Below are 20,330 nucleotides of genomic sequence, written 5' to 3' on the forward strand. Positions count from 1 at the left end.
TACCCGATGGAGTCATGCAGTCAGGTCTTGTGTTTGTCATGGGGGGGATGACGACATGGACAATGATAGAAATGGCAGCAGCGGCTCCCAGCGTCGAGAATGCCCAGAGAGGAACGACGACGGCGTCAAGAAGGAGAAAGAATAACGCTGGTGTCGGGGTGTGTGTTGTTTCTTTGAAAAAAAAAAACACCCGTTGGGGACCGACCATACCTGTGCGTTAGCGATGTTGCTCAAGAATTTATTGGGTATGCTAATTGATATTGTTCCTGGTGCAATGATGAATCCAGCACTTCAAGTCTCTCTTAATTTGGAGTTTGGGCACTTGATGAAAAAAATTCAAAAAATTATAGTTGTGATAAAAATTCTAATATTTTATGTAAGACTTTCTATTTCAAATAAAAGATAAGAACTATGTACAAGCATGCACTAAATTTCTTAAATTAAAATTGGTATAGAATAATTATGTTGGTTTCTTCTTTACCCGTAATTATATTTTTTTTGAGTTCGCTCTAGATAAACTAAATGCATTGGTTTTTCCTTTATACACAATTAAATTTATGAACAAATCCAGCACTTCAAGTCTCTCTTAATTTGGAGTTTGTGCACTTGATTAAAAAAATTCAAAAAATTATAGTTGTGAGGAAAAGGAAAAACAATATAGTTAATCTAAACAAATTTTGGTCTGAAAAGTTTTAATACTAATTTAGTCTACTTTTGAGTTTCAAACTATTTTTAATTTAAACAAATTCTAATTTTGATGCAATTTAAACATCCAAATAAATTTCAGTTCATAAAGTGTCAAGCTTCTGATATTAGGGTGACAGTGACACGTAAAGAAGGGAGAAAATATAGTAGAAAGAAGGGTGTCAAATATGGACGAGGATGAGGACATCATGTACAATGAAGCTACTATTGCGGAAAGGATAATGAGGATGGTGAGAATAGTGAGAACAAGCACTTTGTGGATACTCATATGAATAATTAAATGATGATTTTATTTACGAGGCCAATGTTGAACTCGGACTTTTCTCAATAGTACAGTAATTTTAAAAAGTTATGCTTAAAAAAATTTCTCATTTACTCAAGGAACTTGTCTCTTCAAGAGACGAGTTACATGGAAAAAAAAAATCCTTAAGGGAACTCGTCTCTTAAGAGACGAGTTCTCCCAAATTAAAAAAAGAAAAGAAAATTCCTTGAAAAAAAAAACAATTCCTCAAAGAAACTCGTCTCTTCAAGAGACGAGTTCCTATTAAAAAAATATATATAATTTTTTTAAAAACTCTCAAATTAAAAAAGAAAAAAAAAAAAAGACAATTCCTCAAGGGAACTCGTCTCTTGAGACGAGTTCCTATGGAAAAAAAAATATTTTTTTTTTAAAATATTTTTTTTATTTAAAAAAGAAATCCCAAAATAAAAAATATTCTCAAATTAAAAAAAAAAAAAAAAAAAAAAGCAATTCCTCAAGAACTTGTCTCTTGAAGAGATGAGTTCCTATGAAAAAAAATATTTTTTTAAAAATATATATATATATATTTAAAAATTCCCAAATTAACCTCAAGGGAACTCGTCTCTTCAAGAGACGAGATTCCATGGAAAAAAAATATTTTTTTAAAATATATATTTTTTTAAAAAAAATTCCCAAATTTAAAAAAAAAAAAAAAAAAAGTTTCCACAGGGGAACTCGTCTCTTCAAGAGACGAGTTCCATGAAAAAAAAATATTTTTTTAAAAAAAATTCCCAAATGAAAAAAAAACAAAAAACAATTCGCCATGAAAAATTTCCTCAAGGGAACTCGTCTCTTGAGTTCCCATGGAAAAAAAATATATTTTTTTTTAAAAAAAAAATTTCCACAAGGGAACTCGTCTCTTCAAGAGACGAGTTCCATGAAAAAAAGACGAGTTCCCATGGAAAAAAATATATATTTTTTTAAAAAAAATTTCAAATTAAAAAAAAAAATTCCTCAAAAGGGAACTCGTCTCTTTCCCATAAAAAAATCCCAAAAAAAAAAATTTGTTCAAAAAAACATTCCCAAATTATAAAAATAAAAATAAAAAATAAAAAATATTCATCAAGGATTCCTATGGAAAAAAATATATTTTTAAAGAATATATATATATGAATTTCCTCAAGTGAAGAGACGAGTTCCCTTGGAAAAAAAATATATATTTTTTTTTTTAAAAAAAATATATATATATATTAAAAAATTCCCAAATTTAAAAAAAAAAAAAAAAAAAAAAAAGGAATTTCCTCAAGGGAACTCGTCTCTTGAAGAGACGAGTTCCCTTGGAAAAAAAATATTTTTTTTTCTAAATATATATATTTTTTAAAAAACAATTCCCAAATTTAAAAAAAAAACAAAAAAAAAAAAGAATTTCCTCAAGGGAACTCGTCTCTTGAAGAGACGAGTTCCCATGGAAAAAAAATTATTTTTTTTTTAAAATATATATATTTTTTAAAAAAAATTCCCAAATTAAAAAAAAACAAAAAAAAAAAAAAAGAATTTCCTCAAGGGAACTCGTCTTTTCAAGAGACGAGTTCCCATGGAAAAAAAAATCCCAAATTTAAAAAAAAAAAAAATTTCCACAAGGGAACTCGTCTCTTCAAGAGACGAGTTCCATGAAAAAAAATATATTTTTTTATATTTTATAAAAAAAAATTCCCAAATTATATAAAAATAAAAAAAAATCCCAAAAAATTCCTCAAGGAACATTTCCCATGAAAAAAAAATTTGTTTAAAAAAACATTCCCAAATTATAAAAAAAATAAAAAATAAAAAACATTCCTCAAGGAACTCGTCTCTTGAAGAGACGAGTTCCTATGAAAAAAAATATATATATTTTTTTAAATCTTCAAGGGAATTTGTAGAGACGAGTTCCGTGAAATTTTTTTTTATAAAAAAAATCTCAAATTAAAAATATATATTTTCAATGTCATTAAAGCACATGTAATGGCTTGTTCTGCTTAAAAATAAAATTATTTCAAACAAAAATTAGATTTTTAGGACATGAAATTTTTCAAGGAAAAACAAAACCGATTCAAAAATAGAATAAAGATGAAATAAAAGATAAAGTGAATTTTTCTCTTTTCAAGTCTTTGACAAAGAAAAGAAATTCTCCCTCTGCAGACTTCAGTACCCAGTTGTCTCTAAAGAAATTCTCCCTCTGTAGACTTCAGTACCCAACTGTCTCTACACGTGATGGATTTCAAACTTTTCAAGATTGCAGATTCAATAGAATTTCAAGTCCGAATCCTCGCCTATAAATAGAGCCTCAACTTTCTTCAAGCAGAGTTGGGAGCTTCAAGAGCAGAAAAAGAGCAGAAAAAATTTAGAGAGTGCAAAATTTTGAGAGTTCAAAAAATTTTCTCTTGTAATTTTCTTTTTTCAGTCTAGTCATCCCTCTGCTGTAAACCAGCCTGTAATCATCAACTCTCTGTAATGTATATTTTCAATAAACAAATTTTTCATATTCAAATATTTGTGTTTAAATTTCTGCAATAAATTATACAGTATTATAAATTAAATATTTCTGTTGTTTTTATACTTGAGGATTATTAGACAGAATTAATTATTACGTGCATGAATTAATTATTGTTTACATGAATTAATTTAAATAAATTTAGTAATGGTGGTTAGTGTTAAATTATTAAAAAATTAATATTATTCTTAAATTATTGAAATAATTCTTGTAAGATATTGATAGCTAAAAATTAAAAATAAATAAAAGTAGAAATAAAACTAAATTATTATTTGATTTATTTAAATGGATATTTTAATGTATAATATATATATATATATATATATATTTAAATATTTAAATATTACATAAATTTAAATATCCATTTTAACAAAGAAAAGAAATATATAATTGTAAAATGTTAGAATATATAATAAAATAAAATAAATAAATAAATTTATTAATGGTTGTTAGTGTTAAATTATTTTTTTCCATATAATATTATTTAAAAAATATTAAATTAAAAGAAATTTAAGTAGAACATTATCGAAATTATGAATTTATCTTCTATATTTTATGAAAAATAATATTAGTATTAAATTATTGAAATAATTCTTGTAAGATATTGAGACCAAAATATAAAAAATAAATAAAACTAAAATATTATTTGATTTATTTAAATGGATATTTTAATGTATAATATATATATATATATATATATATATAAGTAATTTTCTATAATATAAAATAGTAACAGTGAGTATGAAAGGTATAAAATATATATTTAAATGTTAAAATATTATATACATTTAAATATCCATTTTAAAAGAGAAAAGAAATATATAATTGTAAAATGTTAGAATATTAAAATATTAAAAAATATTTGAATGATGCAGGAAATACATTCTCATGGATCCTGGACCAGTAGATCGTTCAGTTCTATATAACCAGGAAATACACCGATCTTCACTTATATGGGAAGGAAATGATCCCGGAGAGCTCCATTGTCGACGTCGTGAAGCCAGTTTTTTTTCGTAATAGTGTTTTGGATGCACGTATCATTCCATATTTGCAACAATCTGGATTCTACGGTGTTGCTCGATTAGGTTTTATTTCATTGGATTGGCATCTTATTACAGCATTCATAGAGAGATGGCGTCCTGAGACCCACACTTTCCATGTACCTCAGGGAGAGTGTACCATAACACTTCAAGATGTTAGCATTATTTTAGGCTTACCGATTGATGGTGTTGCAGTTACCGGTGCCACGTGCTTAGATTGGAGAGAGGTGTATGCTACACTATTAGGAGTGGTGCCTGGAGATAGAGATATATTTGGACAAAGACTTCGTTTGATGTGGTTGACAGAACATTTTCCTTCATTGCCACCTGATGCTGATGTGGAGTCCGTGAGATGCTATGCTAGGGCATTCATCTTACAGTTGATTGGAGGTTTTCTTTTTGCGGATAAATCAAACAATAGGGCACACTTAATGTTTTTACCACTACTTTAGGATCTTGGAGTTACTGGTACTTACAGTTGGGGTAGTGCTTGCCTAGCTTGGCTATATCGAGAGATGTGTCGAGCATCCCGTATTGATGCACATGATGTATCAAGTCCTCTGATTTTGTTACAGTTATGGATATGGGATGGATTTCCTTTTATGGCACCTATGCGCTTACATCTAGCACCACATGATGAAGTACTGCCACAACAACCTTTAGGCATGCGGTATGTATTCAACCATAGTTATAGCATATGTAAACACATATATGCATAAATAAACAATTACTAAAACCTTTAATATATATTCTTTTTGTAGTTGGAGAGATGAATTCCGTACTACTTCGACGCCTATGCATGTGCTATCCCAGTATAGATATCTACTTGATCGACTTATGCCAGAGCAGGTGATAAATTCATTATTTTGAATAATTTTTTTTAAACGATTTATAATGAAATTATTATTAAATAATGTGAGTTATATTTCAAATTTAATTGCAGATTATATGGAAGCCATATACTGATGATGTGATCTCTGCACTCCCAGATTACTGTACTATTGCCTCTGACTTGTGGTTGACTATTTCACCCCTTATCTGTTTCCACATAGTGGAGTGGCATAGACCTGATCGTGTTTTGCGGCAATTTGGGCTAGTACAACATATTCCCGAGCAATGCGATACAGAATTGGGCTTACATAGATATGATTTGAGGGGTCGACATGATTTTGATTGGATGAGTATTCATCACCACTATATTCAAAGGTGGGAGGCTAGGTACGATCATCTTGCTAGAGCTGAGGCAGCATATACTTCGTACGGGTATAACCACCCATATATGGTGTGGTATCGTTCGATCACTCGCCTTTTTTTTACTCCACATGGATCTTCGTGGGAGATAGTGGTAATTACAATGTCTTTTTATTTATTACTATATTTTCTTCTTATTACAAAAACATCTAACTTTTTATTCTTAATTCTTACAGAACCGCAGTTTGCAACAAATACATTTATGGACTGCTCCAGACACACTGAATATCGGTTATCGTGATGTAATTCATCAATTATGTGCAACCACTTTAGAGGCTATACACGAGGCTGATCGGTTAGTTATTCCCCCTAATGTTGTTGATACGGAGAGACAATCATCGGATCAGGATGGGATAAGAGATGGTGGGGTGCGGACTAGGGGTGGTGAGGTGCGGACTAAGGGTGGTGGGGTGCGGACTAGAGGTGGTGGGGTACGGACTAGACGTTCAGAGATCCACGAGGCCGATGAGTTTCTTATTCCCCCTAATGTCATTGATGCGGAGAGACATTCATCAGATGAGGAGGTTGGGATGACAGATATTGGGGTACGGACCAGAGGTGGTGGGGTGCGGACTAGAGGTGGTGGGGTACATCCTACAGGTGGAGGTGTTCGCACTAGAGGCGGAGGTGTACGAACACGTGGAGGCCATATTTCTGATGATCCACACTTCCATAGCGATGATGTAGCTATAAATTTTCCACCATCAGCTCTGGAACATTCTTCCTTCAATTTTTCTACACCACTTGACCAGTCACTGCCTTATTCATCAGTTCCATCCATTGCTGAGGGGGTGATACAAGAAGATGTTGGGACATCATTCATGCAGGAGATATTGCATTCTTATATTGATGGGCCTTCTTTTCATATACCTATGTCGTCTAGTATCGATGTATCATTTACTCCACCTACAACACCACTCATTGCTTTGTCACCGCAGTCATTAGGACATCCATTTAGAGATGATGTGGCGACACAAATGCAATACTTTCCGTCACCACTTGTTAAACAACAGCGAGAGGCACAAGTGCAAGATGAAGGACGTGGACGAGGAAGAGGTCGAGGACGAGGAAATGAAGCAACATTAGATGGTCCCTCAGATCAATCCGAGTTGGAAATATGTCACCAACGGCCACAACGAAGAAGGAAGCCTCCTTCATGCGGCACACATTGATGACTTTTATATCTTGTATGGAACATAAATTGATGATACATGTTTTTTTTTATTCTTCGTTTATTTGTATTGATGATGAATACTAACTTTTATTGGTTGCTAGTTTATTGGAAATGATTTGCCAACAAAAAAAAAAATTGCAAAACGATTTCCCTTTTGGAATATTTTTTTTAATTTGAGATTTTTTTTTAAAAAATATTAATTTTTTTTAAATAAAAAATATTAATTTTTTTAATGGGAAATCGTCTCTTGAAGAGACGAGTTCCTTGAGGATTTTTTTTTTTTTTGGATTTTTAAAAAAAAAAATTAATTTTTTTTATTTTTCATGGGAACTCGTCCCTTAAGGATTTTTTTTTTTAATTTGGGTTTTTTTTTAAAAAAAATATTAATTTTTTTTAATGGGAAATCGTCTCTTGAAGAGACGAGTTCCTTGAAGATTTTTTTTTTTTGGGATTTTTTTTAAAAAAAAAATTAATTTGTTTTAAAATAAAAAATATTAATTTTTTTTAATGGGAAATCGTCTCTTGAAGAGACGAGTTACCTTGAGGATTGTTTTTATATTTGGGATTTTTTTTAAAATAATATTAATTTTGGGATTTTTTTTCATGGGAACTCGTCTCTTGAAGAGACGAGTTCCCTTGAGGAAATTCTTTTTTTTTTTTTTTTAATTTGGGAAAAAAAATAATTTTTTTTTAAAAAATATTTAAAAAAAATTCCCAATTTTTTTTTTTGAAAAAAAAAAAAAAAAAACAATTCCTCAAGGAATCAAGAGACGAGTTCCGTGGGAACAAAAATTAATTTTTTTTAAAAAAAATTCCCAAATTAAAAAAAAAAAAAAAAACAATTCCTCAAGGAACTGGTCTCTTGAAGAGACGAGTTCCATGGAAAAAAAATTCCCGATTTATTAAAAAAAAAAAAAACAATTCTTCAAGGAACTCGTCTCTTGAAGAGACGAGTTCCATGGGAAAAATAATAATTTTTTTAAAAAAAATATTTTAAAAAAATATTCCCAAATTAAAAAAAAAAAAAAAAACAATTCCTCAAGGAACTCGTCTCTTCAAGAGACGAGTTCCATGGGAAAAAAAAATATATTTTTTAAAATATTTAAAAAAAAAAATTCCCAAATTAAAAAAAAAAAAAAAAAAACAATTCCTCAAGGAACTCGTCTCTTCAAGAGACGAGTTCAATGGGAAAAAAAATAATTTTTTTTTAAAAAATATTTTGAAAAAATAATTCCCAAATTAAAAAAAAAAAAAAAAAAACAATTCCTCAAGGAACTTGTCTCTTCAAGAGGCGAGTTCCATGGAAAAAAAATAATTTTTTTAAAAAAAATATTTAAAAAAAACAATTCCTCAAATTAAAAAAAAAATTACGAGTTCCCATAAAAAAAATATTTTTTTTATTTAAATTCCCAAATTTAAAAAAAAAAATTCCTCGAGGGTTCCATGAATATATATATATATATAAAATTCCCAAATTATTAAAAAAAAAAACCAATTGAAGAGACAAGTTCCCTTGAGGAATTGTTTTTTTTTTTTTTTTTTTTTTTTTTTATAATTTGGGAATTTTTTTTAAAAAAAAATATATATTTTTTATGGGAACTCGTCTCTTGAAGAGACCTTGAGGAATTTTATTTTTTATTTTTATAATTTGGGAATTCTTTTTTTTTAAAAAAAAAAAAATCTCTTCAAAAGAGACAGTTACCTTGAGGAATTGTTTTTTTTTTTTTTTTAATATAATTTGGGAATTTTTTAAATATATATATATATAAATTTTTTTTTTTTTTTTTGAAAAAACGTGTTCCTTGAGGAATTTTTTTTTTTTTTTAATTTGGGAATTATTTTTAAAAAAAATATATATATTTTTTTCACGGGAACTCGTCTCTTCAAGAGACGAGTTCTCTTGAGGAATTTTTTTATTTTTTTTATAATTTGGGAATTTTTTTTAAAAAAAAATATATTTTTTTCATGGGAACTTGTCTTTTCAAGGAACTCGAATTTTTTATTTTTTTATTTTTTTTAAATGGAATTTTTTTTTTTTTAATTTTAGAATTTTTTTTCATGGGAACTCGTCTCTTAAAGTGATGATTTCCTTTTTTAAATTTTTTTAAAATTGTCTTTTGAATTTTGAAAAGATGATTTTGGTTTAAAAAAAAAATTATCCATTCACCCTCTCTCCTCTCTCCTAAGTGGCAAAAACTACCGTATATTTGTAATAACTTCTTTTACTACAATAATTTAAGCATAACTTTTTTAAATTACCGTACTATTAAGAAAAGTCCCACATTCTCTTAGGAATTGAGCGGGGGTTGCTGGCCTATTCAACTCTCTCTCTAACTTTCTATCTTTGTCGCACAAAATTCTTGACTTCTAATGGAATTTTTCTATTTTTTACTCCATGGCTATGGGAAGAGCTCTAGCTGCAACCCAAGTTCAATTATTTTTTGGATTGGGCTTTGCTTGGTCCACTTCAAAGTTGATCTTTAAGTGGGGTTAGGGCTTTTGCAACTCGGGCCCATTTGTTTGGTGGATTGGGCACGGGAATGGTCAGTCATATCAGTTCTGATGAAACCAGGACACACATGAAGCTTCCCAAAACATGCAGACACGTTCACCATTCTTCCTGAATATGGAAAAAAAACCCTCTGAAATAAGGGGAGAAACCACCCAGAAAGTTTCTTCCATTAATGAGAAATGGGAATACCATTGTTTCTCTCCTGATTGTTTCGAAAGATAATATTCCATTGTTGGAAGTCATATCAATGGTAGCGAAACCAGGACAAAAACAATGGACGTAGAAACAGGGATACAATTTAGCAATGATCCTTGTGTTTATTGACAGCTTGCCTTGGAGAATAAAATGCAGATGTATGAGTTGGCCATGTTTTGGCGTGTTGTGATGTACGTGTGAGGATGCGGTGCCTTGAAGTGTAAGTGGACAATTTGTATTTCATAAGAAACAGGTCATTGTAAATGAGATCAATGCGCCGCCCTTGACCAGATGTGGAAGCCTTGAATGAGTGTTCAGATTGAGCTTCCAATCCCATGTCCTACCCCGTGGAATTTCTTTATTAAATAAGAACTGTTTGCATATAATGAGATGAATAATACATGAACATTCCAAAGTAAGAAATGAGACTGGTTTCCTAGTTCTTACTTTTAAAAGGATTATCAATTTCACACAGACAGCTAAAGTTCATAATTATTACACCAAATACAAGAGAAATTTCAGGGACACGTGACTATATTCTGCCAATTTTACCCTTATTTTATTTCAGCTAAATTTCACCTACATTAGTTAAGACTTCTTACAACTACATTTGACATGCTAAACTCTACATGCGCTAGTTTGCAAATATAATATTCCTCTAGCTTTTCTTGAATTAGATGGTTTATTAGGGTTTGGACCTTCATATGGAGCTTGAGGAGGATTGAGATGAATCCATGAATGTTAAATCTGTAGCCAATAACCCTCTATTTTGTGGGTTTGGCATTTTTTGTTGTAGTATTCTGCTAAACTCACGCTCATATGTTTGGATGATCCCATGAGAAGGTTGACAAACATATTTTTTGGTTGTCATTTCTGGGACTTACAGTTGAATGGTCCCGTTGGAGCATTTATGAGATTTTGTAATTTACTCAAATAATTTGGGGCAACTTTAAACTGCCCACAAAGGCATTTATTTAGGCATATAATTTTTATTATCCCACCAAATGTCCCTCTACTAGTAGAAATTCTGAAATGGTATTATGTAACTGGGGTGCAAGTTGCAGAGGCTATTTAAGTATTAGGCACAAATAACACCAAATTGTTAAATCTAAATATCATTATAAATGATTTGTCCATGTGTGACAAAGACCACTGACTGCATACATTTTACATGCGTACATTATTATGGTTGCAACAATAAGCAAAATAAAAGGAAGTCATGTTACATCATTTAATAAATGTCATAAAAAATGCAAAAAAACAAAAACAAAAAAAGCAAAAACAAAAATTAAAACCCTATAAAGGATATATATTTGCATGGAGAATAAATATCTAATTCAATAAATTTTCATAAAAATTATTTTTACTTTTCACAAAATTTTTAATGGTGCCTATTGTCTTAGGATTTTCTTTCAAGTTGCTTGTAGATGGGAATGGGCCTAGATAGAATTAAAAGAAAAATAAAAGAATTAAAAGAAAAAAAATGAGAAGTGAGATTTTCAATATTTACTAATATAACCTTGATAGATTTATTAATAAAATTAGATTGACTTATAAATTATTTGTCAAGATAGCTTTTACCAACCTTGACATAAAAATATTTTAACTCTATATATTGACTTATAATTTTTCTATCAAGATTGTATTACTATAAATTAAAGAAAATTTTAGCAAATTCCACATATGTCATTATTGCCTTTATTTAGATACCTTTACATATGAATATATTAATTTTATATTGACTTATAAATTCTCTGTCAAGGTTGCATCGTCATAAGTCATGGAATAATCACTGGAATTCATATATGTCATTATTTCTTTTAACTAAGTTTTATATGTCATAGTTGCCCATTTAAATAAAAGATATTGACATATACTACTTTAAGTAAAGATAATATATGTTAACAATGACCCTTTTTCTTGTAGTGAAGGGAAAGTAAATCTCTTTCATAAAGCTAAGAATGAGAATACAAACATAGTCTGAGAGTTTTTCGGATGTGGGAAAGGCTAATAATCATTTTTCAAAAATTTGTGCATAGAATTTATAAAGATGAAATTCTGGTGGACAAAATCCTAAAGTTTTCAAAACTTTAGAAAATGGAAAGAATTAAAACAAATCACTACTTGAAATTAGGAAAATCTACTTTAAATGATTGAACACTTGAAGGAGCACTCGCAACACTTCAATGCTAGGTTTGAGTGCTCAAGTGCTAAGTTTGAGTGCTTAAGCACTCGACTAACTTTTTAAATTTAAATTAAAAAATATTTTAGCCCAATTAAAATCTAAAACCCACTTTATGCCATATTTTAATCAAATTAGCCTTTCCTGGACCTTTCTCTATTTACTTGTGCCATCTTGGGTTGATCATGCAACAACCTAGCTTGAGTCTTCAATGGAGAGTAAGACACAGTCAACAAGAAAAATCCTCATCCAAGATGAATGGAACTAAGTTGCTAACTTAAACTAAGCAACTAATGCACTAACAGATATTTGATAATAATTTTTGTCCAAGTGCATATGTGCAAAACAATTTAGCAAGTATCACAAAATTTAATTAGTTTATTACCAACCATGTTTTTCATCTAGTCCAAACTTTATGGAATATTACATTCTCTATTTAATGGTTTTGGATGTAGTAGAAGTTAAAATGTATTAAATATCATGGAAGTTAAAAGAAGATAGGTCAACGATATAGTCTTGAGAAGGAGAAGTTGTAATCTTGAAATTTAAATATCTTTATGATTATTAGTATTATTACAACATAATTGTTCAATTTTTTATTTTCTTAAGTCCATTTCCAACGTCTTTTTATTTTGAATAAATTTTAGTTCTTAAGTGGCCTATATATGAGATGTAAACGGTGAGCATAATGCCTATATTGGCAAATTTAATGTGTACAAAACAAACTTTGTTTACATGCTTCTTTAGTTGAACCCCTAGTTGTGGGGTAAAACCATTTTACGGATGACAATGGAGCGGGTCGTTTTGGGTAACCCTCTCACCCCTCACACATACACCAGTAATAAAGCTGCTTTTGGAATGAGGATAAATAGGATATAGGGGTGAGTTTGAAATATTTTTTAAAACTTAAGATGATTCAAGTATTGACTTCTCCCACCTCATCATGCCTTGATTGAATGTATAATTATAATAAAAAATGGTTTAATTTATTATTTTTTTCATTTTCTTCTTTCTAACACATTAAAAATAATAAAAATTATTTACTTCTAAAAAATAAATTATAAAAATTAAAATATTTATTTATTTATAAAACATATTTATTTTTAATATGTTGGTACATTAGGGTATGTATTTTAAGTTGACAATTTTGTTTCATTCATTCTAACTTAGGACTTTTTTAGATTGTGTTTTATTATTCTCCATTGAAGATTCAAAGTTGTTTTATGTTCAATAGGAATGACATAGGTAAGTCTAAAGGGATCCTAGAAAGGTTAGTTGGAATCAATTAAGGCGTGAAGTGGATTAGGGTTTTAATTTAAGTGAAAAATGCTTTAAACTTGGTTTTAATTAAGTCTTCAATCCCTCAACCGCTCCTAAGGGCACTCAAGTGCTCAAGGCAGAAATTCAACTCTTCACAATTATATTTTTCCCATATTTTAATTGGTTTTATTGTGGAATTCAACTTTCCATTTGGTAGGTATTTTTATCCCATAAACATCATGCCAAAAAGAGGTTTTGTTTCATGATGTGAACATTGGAAAAACCCTATCAGCCTTCCCCACACCCAAAACTCTCAATAAGTTTGTCTTTGCTTTCTCTAAATTGAGAAGATCTACATGCCCCAAGCACTAAGGTAGGGTCCACCGGGAGCAAGCATGGTGTTGTATCACGAATATGAAGTTTAGTGTAAATATTGAGGAATAAGACTTACGGATAGTATCTACATGCCCTTACATTTATTCATTACAATGACCTATACCTAAAAAAGACAATCTGGTGAATCAACTAAGAATCCAGCCAGTGCCCTATCATGTTGAAATCATGAGATATACACAATGCTAAGTGTGCTCGCCTTTTTATTTTTTTGCTATTTGTTTATGCAGTACTAGTAAAGTTCAGCAGGAAGGCGGGTAAGCATAACTTCCAATGGAGTGAACTTAGGCATGGTGATACTTATCCCTTCTGTCATGTCCACCAGAGAATTTGATGGTGTAGCCATGTCAAATCCTTCAAGCAACCGAGCAGTTGTCAGGTGTAACATTTGTAAGGCCATATTGATTCCTGGGCAAGATCTTCTACCAGAACCATATGGGATTAACTCAAAATGCTGGCAAAAAACATCTAAAGTTGCATGGCTTGTCAAAACTCTCTGGCTGAAACTCTTCAGGGTTAGACCAAACAGCAGGACCTCGGTACAACTTCCATGCATTGACTAGCAAGCGGGTGCCTTTGGGAATGTGATACCCAGGGGAATTGCTGTGATACCCAACATGATAGTCTTCCATTGCCTCGAGTGGTACTAATAGGGGAATTGCTGGGCATAGCCTTAGTGTTTCCTTAACAATAGCCTTAAGGTAAACTAGGTTCTGGATATCTGATTGTTCCACCCATCTATCTCGACCAACTTTTAAGTCTAGCTCTTCCTGAGCATGCTTCATAACATGTCTATTGTTCAACAATGCAGACAGGAGCCATGTAGAGGTAATAGAAGTGGTGTCAGAGCCCACCACGATCAAAATCTGTAGTTTTAATTTTCAGAAAATAACAAAACAAAAGGTTTAGAAGAGAGAAGGTATCAAAAGAAAGAACCTAGGATCGATCCAAATGCATAATATTGCTTGACCAGTTCAAAAAAATTTGGGAATACATTACTTGAATTATTTGGTAGTTGCTTTCAATGATTATATTGCCCGTTTCTACATCATTGGAAGACCTGGGGTTGATCAATTGATCAAGTCTAGGAGTTTTCATACAAGGCTTTTCTGGTCTTCCTTGTTTCTGCACTCTATTGAGTTCATGGACTGCTACTCAACCCATGGGCGGTAGTTCATGCCCGATAACAACTGATCATAGGTGAACCAACCTAGAAATTCGATTTATATACCGACAGCATCAGTATATGTGTTTTCCTATTTAATTTCTAGCTACTAAATAGTCATGACTAGGGTGAACATGGTGATGGCAGTCAATTCTTTCGTTCAAACTAATTATTATTCCTGAAAATCAAGATGATGCCCTATTGTAGACCCCCGTCCACACCTATATATATATATATATATGTAGAAATAGACATGTAGATATAAAAAAACATACTAGTACTGTTGCTTTGATAATAGTCTCGCGCGAGTAGCCAAACAGGGAAGCGTCTTTGAGCTTGGTTAGCATGATGTCTATGAAGTCCTGCCTACTGCTGGCCTCAGTGTTGAGCCTCCCTGTATGTTCTTCAACCCAGCTTTCTAGAACTGAGTCCATTTCCTTTGCAACTTGTTTCATAGAGGACAAATGGCCTTGTAAATCCACCCATTCAAGAAATGGGATCAGATCTGATGCCACAAAGGCCCCAGCTAGAGGCACGAGCTTCTTAATTGCTGCTATAGCAGACCCCGCTTCCTCACCCCCATGCACGACGTTGTTAAATTATCTCTTCCCCGCAACCATCCTCAGGACTACATTGAAGGTCAGGTGTTCAAACCACACACTCATCACCACCTTTTTTGGATTCACCCAGTTGTAATCTTTGCCAAGTATGTACAAATCTTTGATACCAGCATGCAATTCGGAAACATGCACATGCATCAAGTCACTGAGGCGACCGGTGGAGAGAATTTCCAGCATGGATAGCTTCCGCATCTCACGCCAAAGAGGTCCATAAGGAGCAAGGCCGAATGCGGCATTGTTGTACCCTAGGATCTTGTCTGCCCTAGAACTTGGGCCTGAGGCGAAAACCTTGTCGTTGGTAGTGAAGGATTCTTTGGCAGCCTCAGATTACTCACCACAAGTGCTCGGTACATTCCAAGCCGAATCACAAACACAGGACCAACCTTGTCAGCCATGGCAAACAGATTTTTCTTGCCTTTTGGGAAAAATAAATCTCTGAAGAACACTTGTGCACTCGACATTTAGAGGAAATGTTATGGTAATGCCTCTGAGTACAAGTACCGTTATCTGAAATTAAAGAGGGATTAAAAAAAATGAAGAATTTCTTTTATAAAAGGATCATCAGATTCTTATACAGCTTACTAAAAAAATTTTCTTCTCAGGATGGCAGCTCAGATTAAAATTTTTATAGGAACTCCAATGTATTTTGCCCATTCTAGTTTCCAAATTATACTCATTTTAGGAAATCTTCAGGATATATGGTTGTTCAAATAGAGACAGCTCATCAGATATGGAGCTCTATTGGAGATCAACGGTTATTTTCTATAACCCAAAAAAAGAAGTACAATGAAAAAAATGAAACAAACCCCTCTATTTGAGAAAGGGTGTCATTAGAAGATTTTGTTTAGTGGATTTAGATTAGTAGGTCTTAGACCTCCTGGAGTTTACTATGAGGGTTTTCCATATAAAAAATCTTGTGTCTTATTGTTCATATATTTCTATATTTGATATTTTGTTTGAATTGCATATAATTGATAGGATTGATTATCCTAACATCTTGCAGGGTAAAAAAATTGGGTATGACACAAAAAAATTTATTGAAAATATTTAAATCACCCATTCACCCCCTCTAGGTGTTCCCTATTGGACTTTCGGTTTTTTCACTATTAACTTTCATAATGTAATTAAAACTTTTTTAAAACTAAAAATAAAAAAATAAAAAATAAATAAATAAAAAGTAAACTGACAGTAATGCAAAAGGTATGAGAAATTCTCATGCCTACCATATTCTTACCCGTTTAAATTTTAAAATGGGATGAGAATGAAAATAAGTTTTCATAAATTGAATGTGGTTGGGATAGGGGCCACTTGTCTCAACCTTGCCTGTTGCCATCTCTAGACCACTTTGATCCATAGAATCATATATGGAGAGATCATGTTGACATGGTTAGAAAGATCACTTGCATATCTTAGCAGCCACTCGCCAAAACTTACATGAAAAACAAATGGGCTTCAAGCTCATCCTCCATGCCCTTACATTTATTCATTACAATGACTTATACCCATAATAGACAATCTGATGAATCAACTAAGAATGGAGCCAATGCCCTACCATGTTGGAATCATGAGATCTACACAATGCTATGTGTGCTCGTCTTTTTATTTTTTTGGTATTAGCTTATGTAGCACTAATAAAGTTCTGCAGGAAGGCGGGGAGTGAGCATAACTTCCAATGGAGTGAGCTTAGACAAAGCGACACTTATCCCTTCTGTCATGTCCACCGGAGAATTTGATGGTTTAGTCATGTCAAATCCTTGAAGCAACCGAGCAATTGTCAAGTGTAACATCTGTAAGCCCATATTGAGTCCTGGGCAAGATCTTCTACCAGAACCAAATGGGATTAACTCAAAATGCTGGCCAAACACATCTACATTTGCATGGCTTGTCAAAAACCTCTCTGGCTGAAACTCTTCAGGGTTAGACCAAACAGCAGGATCTCGGTGCAACTTCCATGCATTGACTAGCAAGCGGGTGCCTTTGGAAATGTGATACCCACCAACATGACAGTCTTCCATTGCCTCGTGTGGTACTAATAGGGGAAATGTTGTGTATAGCCTTAGGGTTTCCTTAACAATAGCCTTAATGTAAACTAGGTTCTGGATATCTGATTGTTCCACCCACCTGTCTCTACCAACTTTTAAGTCTAGCTCTTCCTGAGCATGCTTCATAACATGTTTATTGTTCAACAATGCGGACAGGAGCCATGTAGAGGTAAGAGAAGTGGTGTCAGAGCCCGCCACGATCATGGTCTATAGTGTTAAATTTCAGAAAATAACAAAACAAAAGCTTTTAGAAGAGAGAAGGTATCAAAAGAAAGAACCTAATTGATCCAAATGCATAATATATATGAAAGGGAATTGACAGTTCAAAAAAGTTTGGGTATGCATTGCTTGAATTATTTGGTAGTTGTTTTCAATGATTATATTGCCCGTTTCTACATCATTGGAAGACCTGGGGTTGATCAATTGATTAAGTCTAGTAGTTTTCATACAAGTCTTTTCTGGTCTTCCTTGCTTGATGTATATGTGTTTTCCATGACTAGGGTGAACATGGTGATGGCAGTCAATTCTTTTGCTCAACCTACTTACTATTCCTGATAATCAAGAAGATGCCCTATATATATATATATATATATATAAAGAAATAGATATATAGATATAAAAGAACGTACCAGTACTGTTGCCTTGATAATAGTCTCGCGCGAGTAGCCAAACAGGGAAGCATCTTTGAGCTTGGTTAGCATGATGTCTATGAAGTCCAGACTACTGCTGGCCTCACTGTTGAGCCTCCCTGTATGTTCTTTTACCCAGCTTTCAATAAGTGAGTCCATTTCCTTTGCAACAAGTTTCATAGAGGACAAATGGCCTTGTAAATCCACCCACTCAAGAAATGGGATCACATCTGATGCCACAGAGGCCCCAACTAGAAGCAGGACTTTCTTAATTGCTGCTATAGCAGACCTTGCTTCCTCACCCCCATGGACGACATTGTTAAAATATCTCTTCCCCGCAACCATCCTCAGGACTACATTAAAGGTCAGGTGTTCAAACCACTCACTTATCACCACCTTTTTTGGATTCACCCAGTTGTTATCTTTGCCAAGTATGTACAAATCTTTAATGCCAGCATGCAATTCCGAAACCTGCACATGCATCAAGTCACCGAGGCGACGGGTGGAGAGAATTTCTAGCATGGATAGCTTCCGCATCTCACGCCAATAAGGTCCATGAGGAGCAAAGGCAAATGCGGCATAGTTGTAGCCTAGGATCTTGGCTGCGCTAGAATTTGGGCGTGAGGCAAAAATCTTGTCATTGGTAGTGAAGCATTCTTTAGCAGCCTCACGATTACTCACCACAAGTGTTCGGTACATTCCAAGCCGGATCACAAACACAGGACCAACCTTGTCAGCCATGGCTCCAAGGGTTCGGAAAACTGGGACTTTGCCATGTAGTAGGTGCAGGTGACCTACAAATGGCCAGGCACCGGAGGGCTCCGGGGGGGACATGCCCTTACTCTTGTGAGTAAGAGTCTTACCTCTCCAGTGATTATACCATAACACCAACCCCAGAATAAGCCCTGCAATTGCTAGGAAATGAGAAGGCAAATCCATGTTGGAGTAGAGATTGGGGAATGGTGCTCAACTTAGGATTCACTACCAGACATTTATACTGATTTCCCTTGCTTCAATGTTCAAACTCCAACATGCCCGCTGCCACCAAATTGGAATAATTTTCCGTTCAGGAAATTTTTTCCTCTCACGTGTTCGTCCTTTCTAATTTCCTCTATAATGGTCCACTAACATCAATAATTTATTTTTGGAACTAGACGTACGGCATGCACTCTTACAGAGCAATCTCCTCCAACTGCTTTTTCAATGCATGTTTTGATTTTTCGACACTAAGCATGGAATATTGCATTCAATTGCGTTAGTCAAAGAATTTAGCTGCGTTTGATGCTATGTCTAGCTAGTAGCATACAGAGTTTTTCAAATCACATTAGGTATCGGAAAATCAAATCTGGAGGTTCTATTTTTTATTGAAGAAGCATGCGAGAGTGAATAATTTTATATACAATACAAAATTTTCATAGTTGGTGTGCTTGAGAAGGGGTCAGACACCCATTTCTACAATCAAAGGCAAACAGATTTAGAGGAAATGTTATGGTAATGCCTCTTGAGTACAAATACCGTTATCTGAAATTAAAGAGGGATTAAAAAAAATGAAGAATTTCTTTTATAAAAGGATCATCAGATTCTTAAACCGCTTACTGAAACTTTTGTCTTCCCAGGATGGCAGCTCAGGTTAAAATTTTTATAGGAACTCCAATGTATTTTACCCATTCTAGTTTCCAAATTATACTCATTTTAGGAAATCTTCAGGATTTATGGTTGTTCAAATAGAGACGGCTCATCAGGTTTGGAGATCAACAGTTATTTTCTATAACCCAAAAAAAGTAAAAAGAAAAAAAAGAAAAAAAGGAAGTCTTATAAACTGACAAACTCCTCTCTTTGAGGAAGGGTGTCATTAGAAGAATTTCTTAACTACTTTAGAGGAATGCGTGATAATTCAGCGGAAGATGTTGATGACTTGGACCCTAAATACAAGGATTTCCGGATTGCCATGCTTGCAAAATCCCGCCTTATCCATTTGTCTGGGTTATGATTGGGCTGGATTAAAAGGATTCAGACCCCAAAAATTTGGCATTGACATAAGGGTCAAATTTCACATTTAACCGTACATTATTATTATTTTAAAATGTTTTTCAGTTATGTTATTTATTGTTTTATTTAAAATATACAAAATATGAAAAATAATTATATTTTTTCAACTTCTTAATTACACAGTTATTTATTAAAATACTTCATTGTAAATTTTTTGTTTAATAACTTATGAAGATGTTTAAGACCTCTTAATCTCATCTCGGATTGTGTCTGAGATGAATATATAAATATTGGATTATTTGATTAAAAGAATTATTAAAAATTAAATTTTAAAATTTTAATTTTTCTTTTTTTTTTGGAGTTTTATTTTGATAAAATATATATATTTTTTCTTTTTGGTAA

The 20,330-nt window shown here is 32.5% G+C and overlaps 2 protein-coding genes across 2 annotated transcripts; both read right to left on the reverse strand.

Moving 5' to 3' along the window:
• Positions 1-13,715: 13,715 nt before the first annotated feature.
• On the reverse strand, positions 13,716-15,286 carry LOC100247463 (cytochrome P450 CYP82J17). Its single transcript, XM_010659809.2, is given in 3 exon segments — positions 13,716-13,956; positions 13,958-14,349; positions 14,924-15,286. Coding segments are annotated over 3 exon segments (813 nt in total). The 5' UTR covers positions 15,104-15,286.
• A 1,368-nt stretch (positions 15,287-16,654) lies between these two features.
• Positions 16,655-18,899, reverse strand: LOC100252572 (cytochrome P450 CYP82J17). Its single transcript, XM_002264428.4, has 2 exons — positions 17,940-18,899; positions 16,655-17,517 (listed from the first exon to the last, which is right to left on the reverse strand). Exons 1-2 carry the CDS (start codon positions 18,876-18,878, stop codon positions 16,897-16,899), a joined length of 1,560 nt encoding a protein of 519 aa, XP_002264464.1. The 5' UTR covers positions 18,879-18,899; the 3' UTR covers positions 16,655-16,896.
• Positions 18,900-20,330: the final 1,431 nt, after the last annotated feature.

This window comes from Vitis vinifera, chromosome 12 (assembly GCF_030704535.1).
Source record: "Vitis vinifera cultivar Pinot Noir 40024 chromosome 12, ASM3070453v1".
In the NCBI taxonomy this organism is placed as follows: Eukaryota; Viridiplantae; Streptophyta; class Magnoliopsida; order Vitales; family Vitaceae; genus Vitis; species Vitis vinifera.

Excerpts from the sequence above, each read along its gene's own strand:
- LOC100252572 (XM_002264428.4), bottom strand. The coding sequence starts at position 18,878 with ATGGATTTGCCTTCTCATTTCCTAGCAATTGCAGGGCTTATTCTGGGG. Across the intron at positions 17,518-17,939 it reads TTATCAAGGCAACAGTACTG|ACCATGATCGTGGCGGGCTC; the intron begins GTACGTTCTTTT and ends TTAACACTATAG.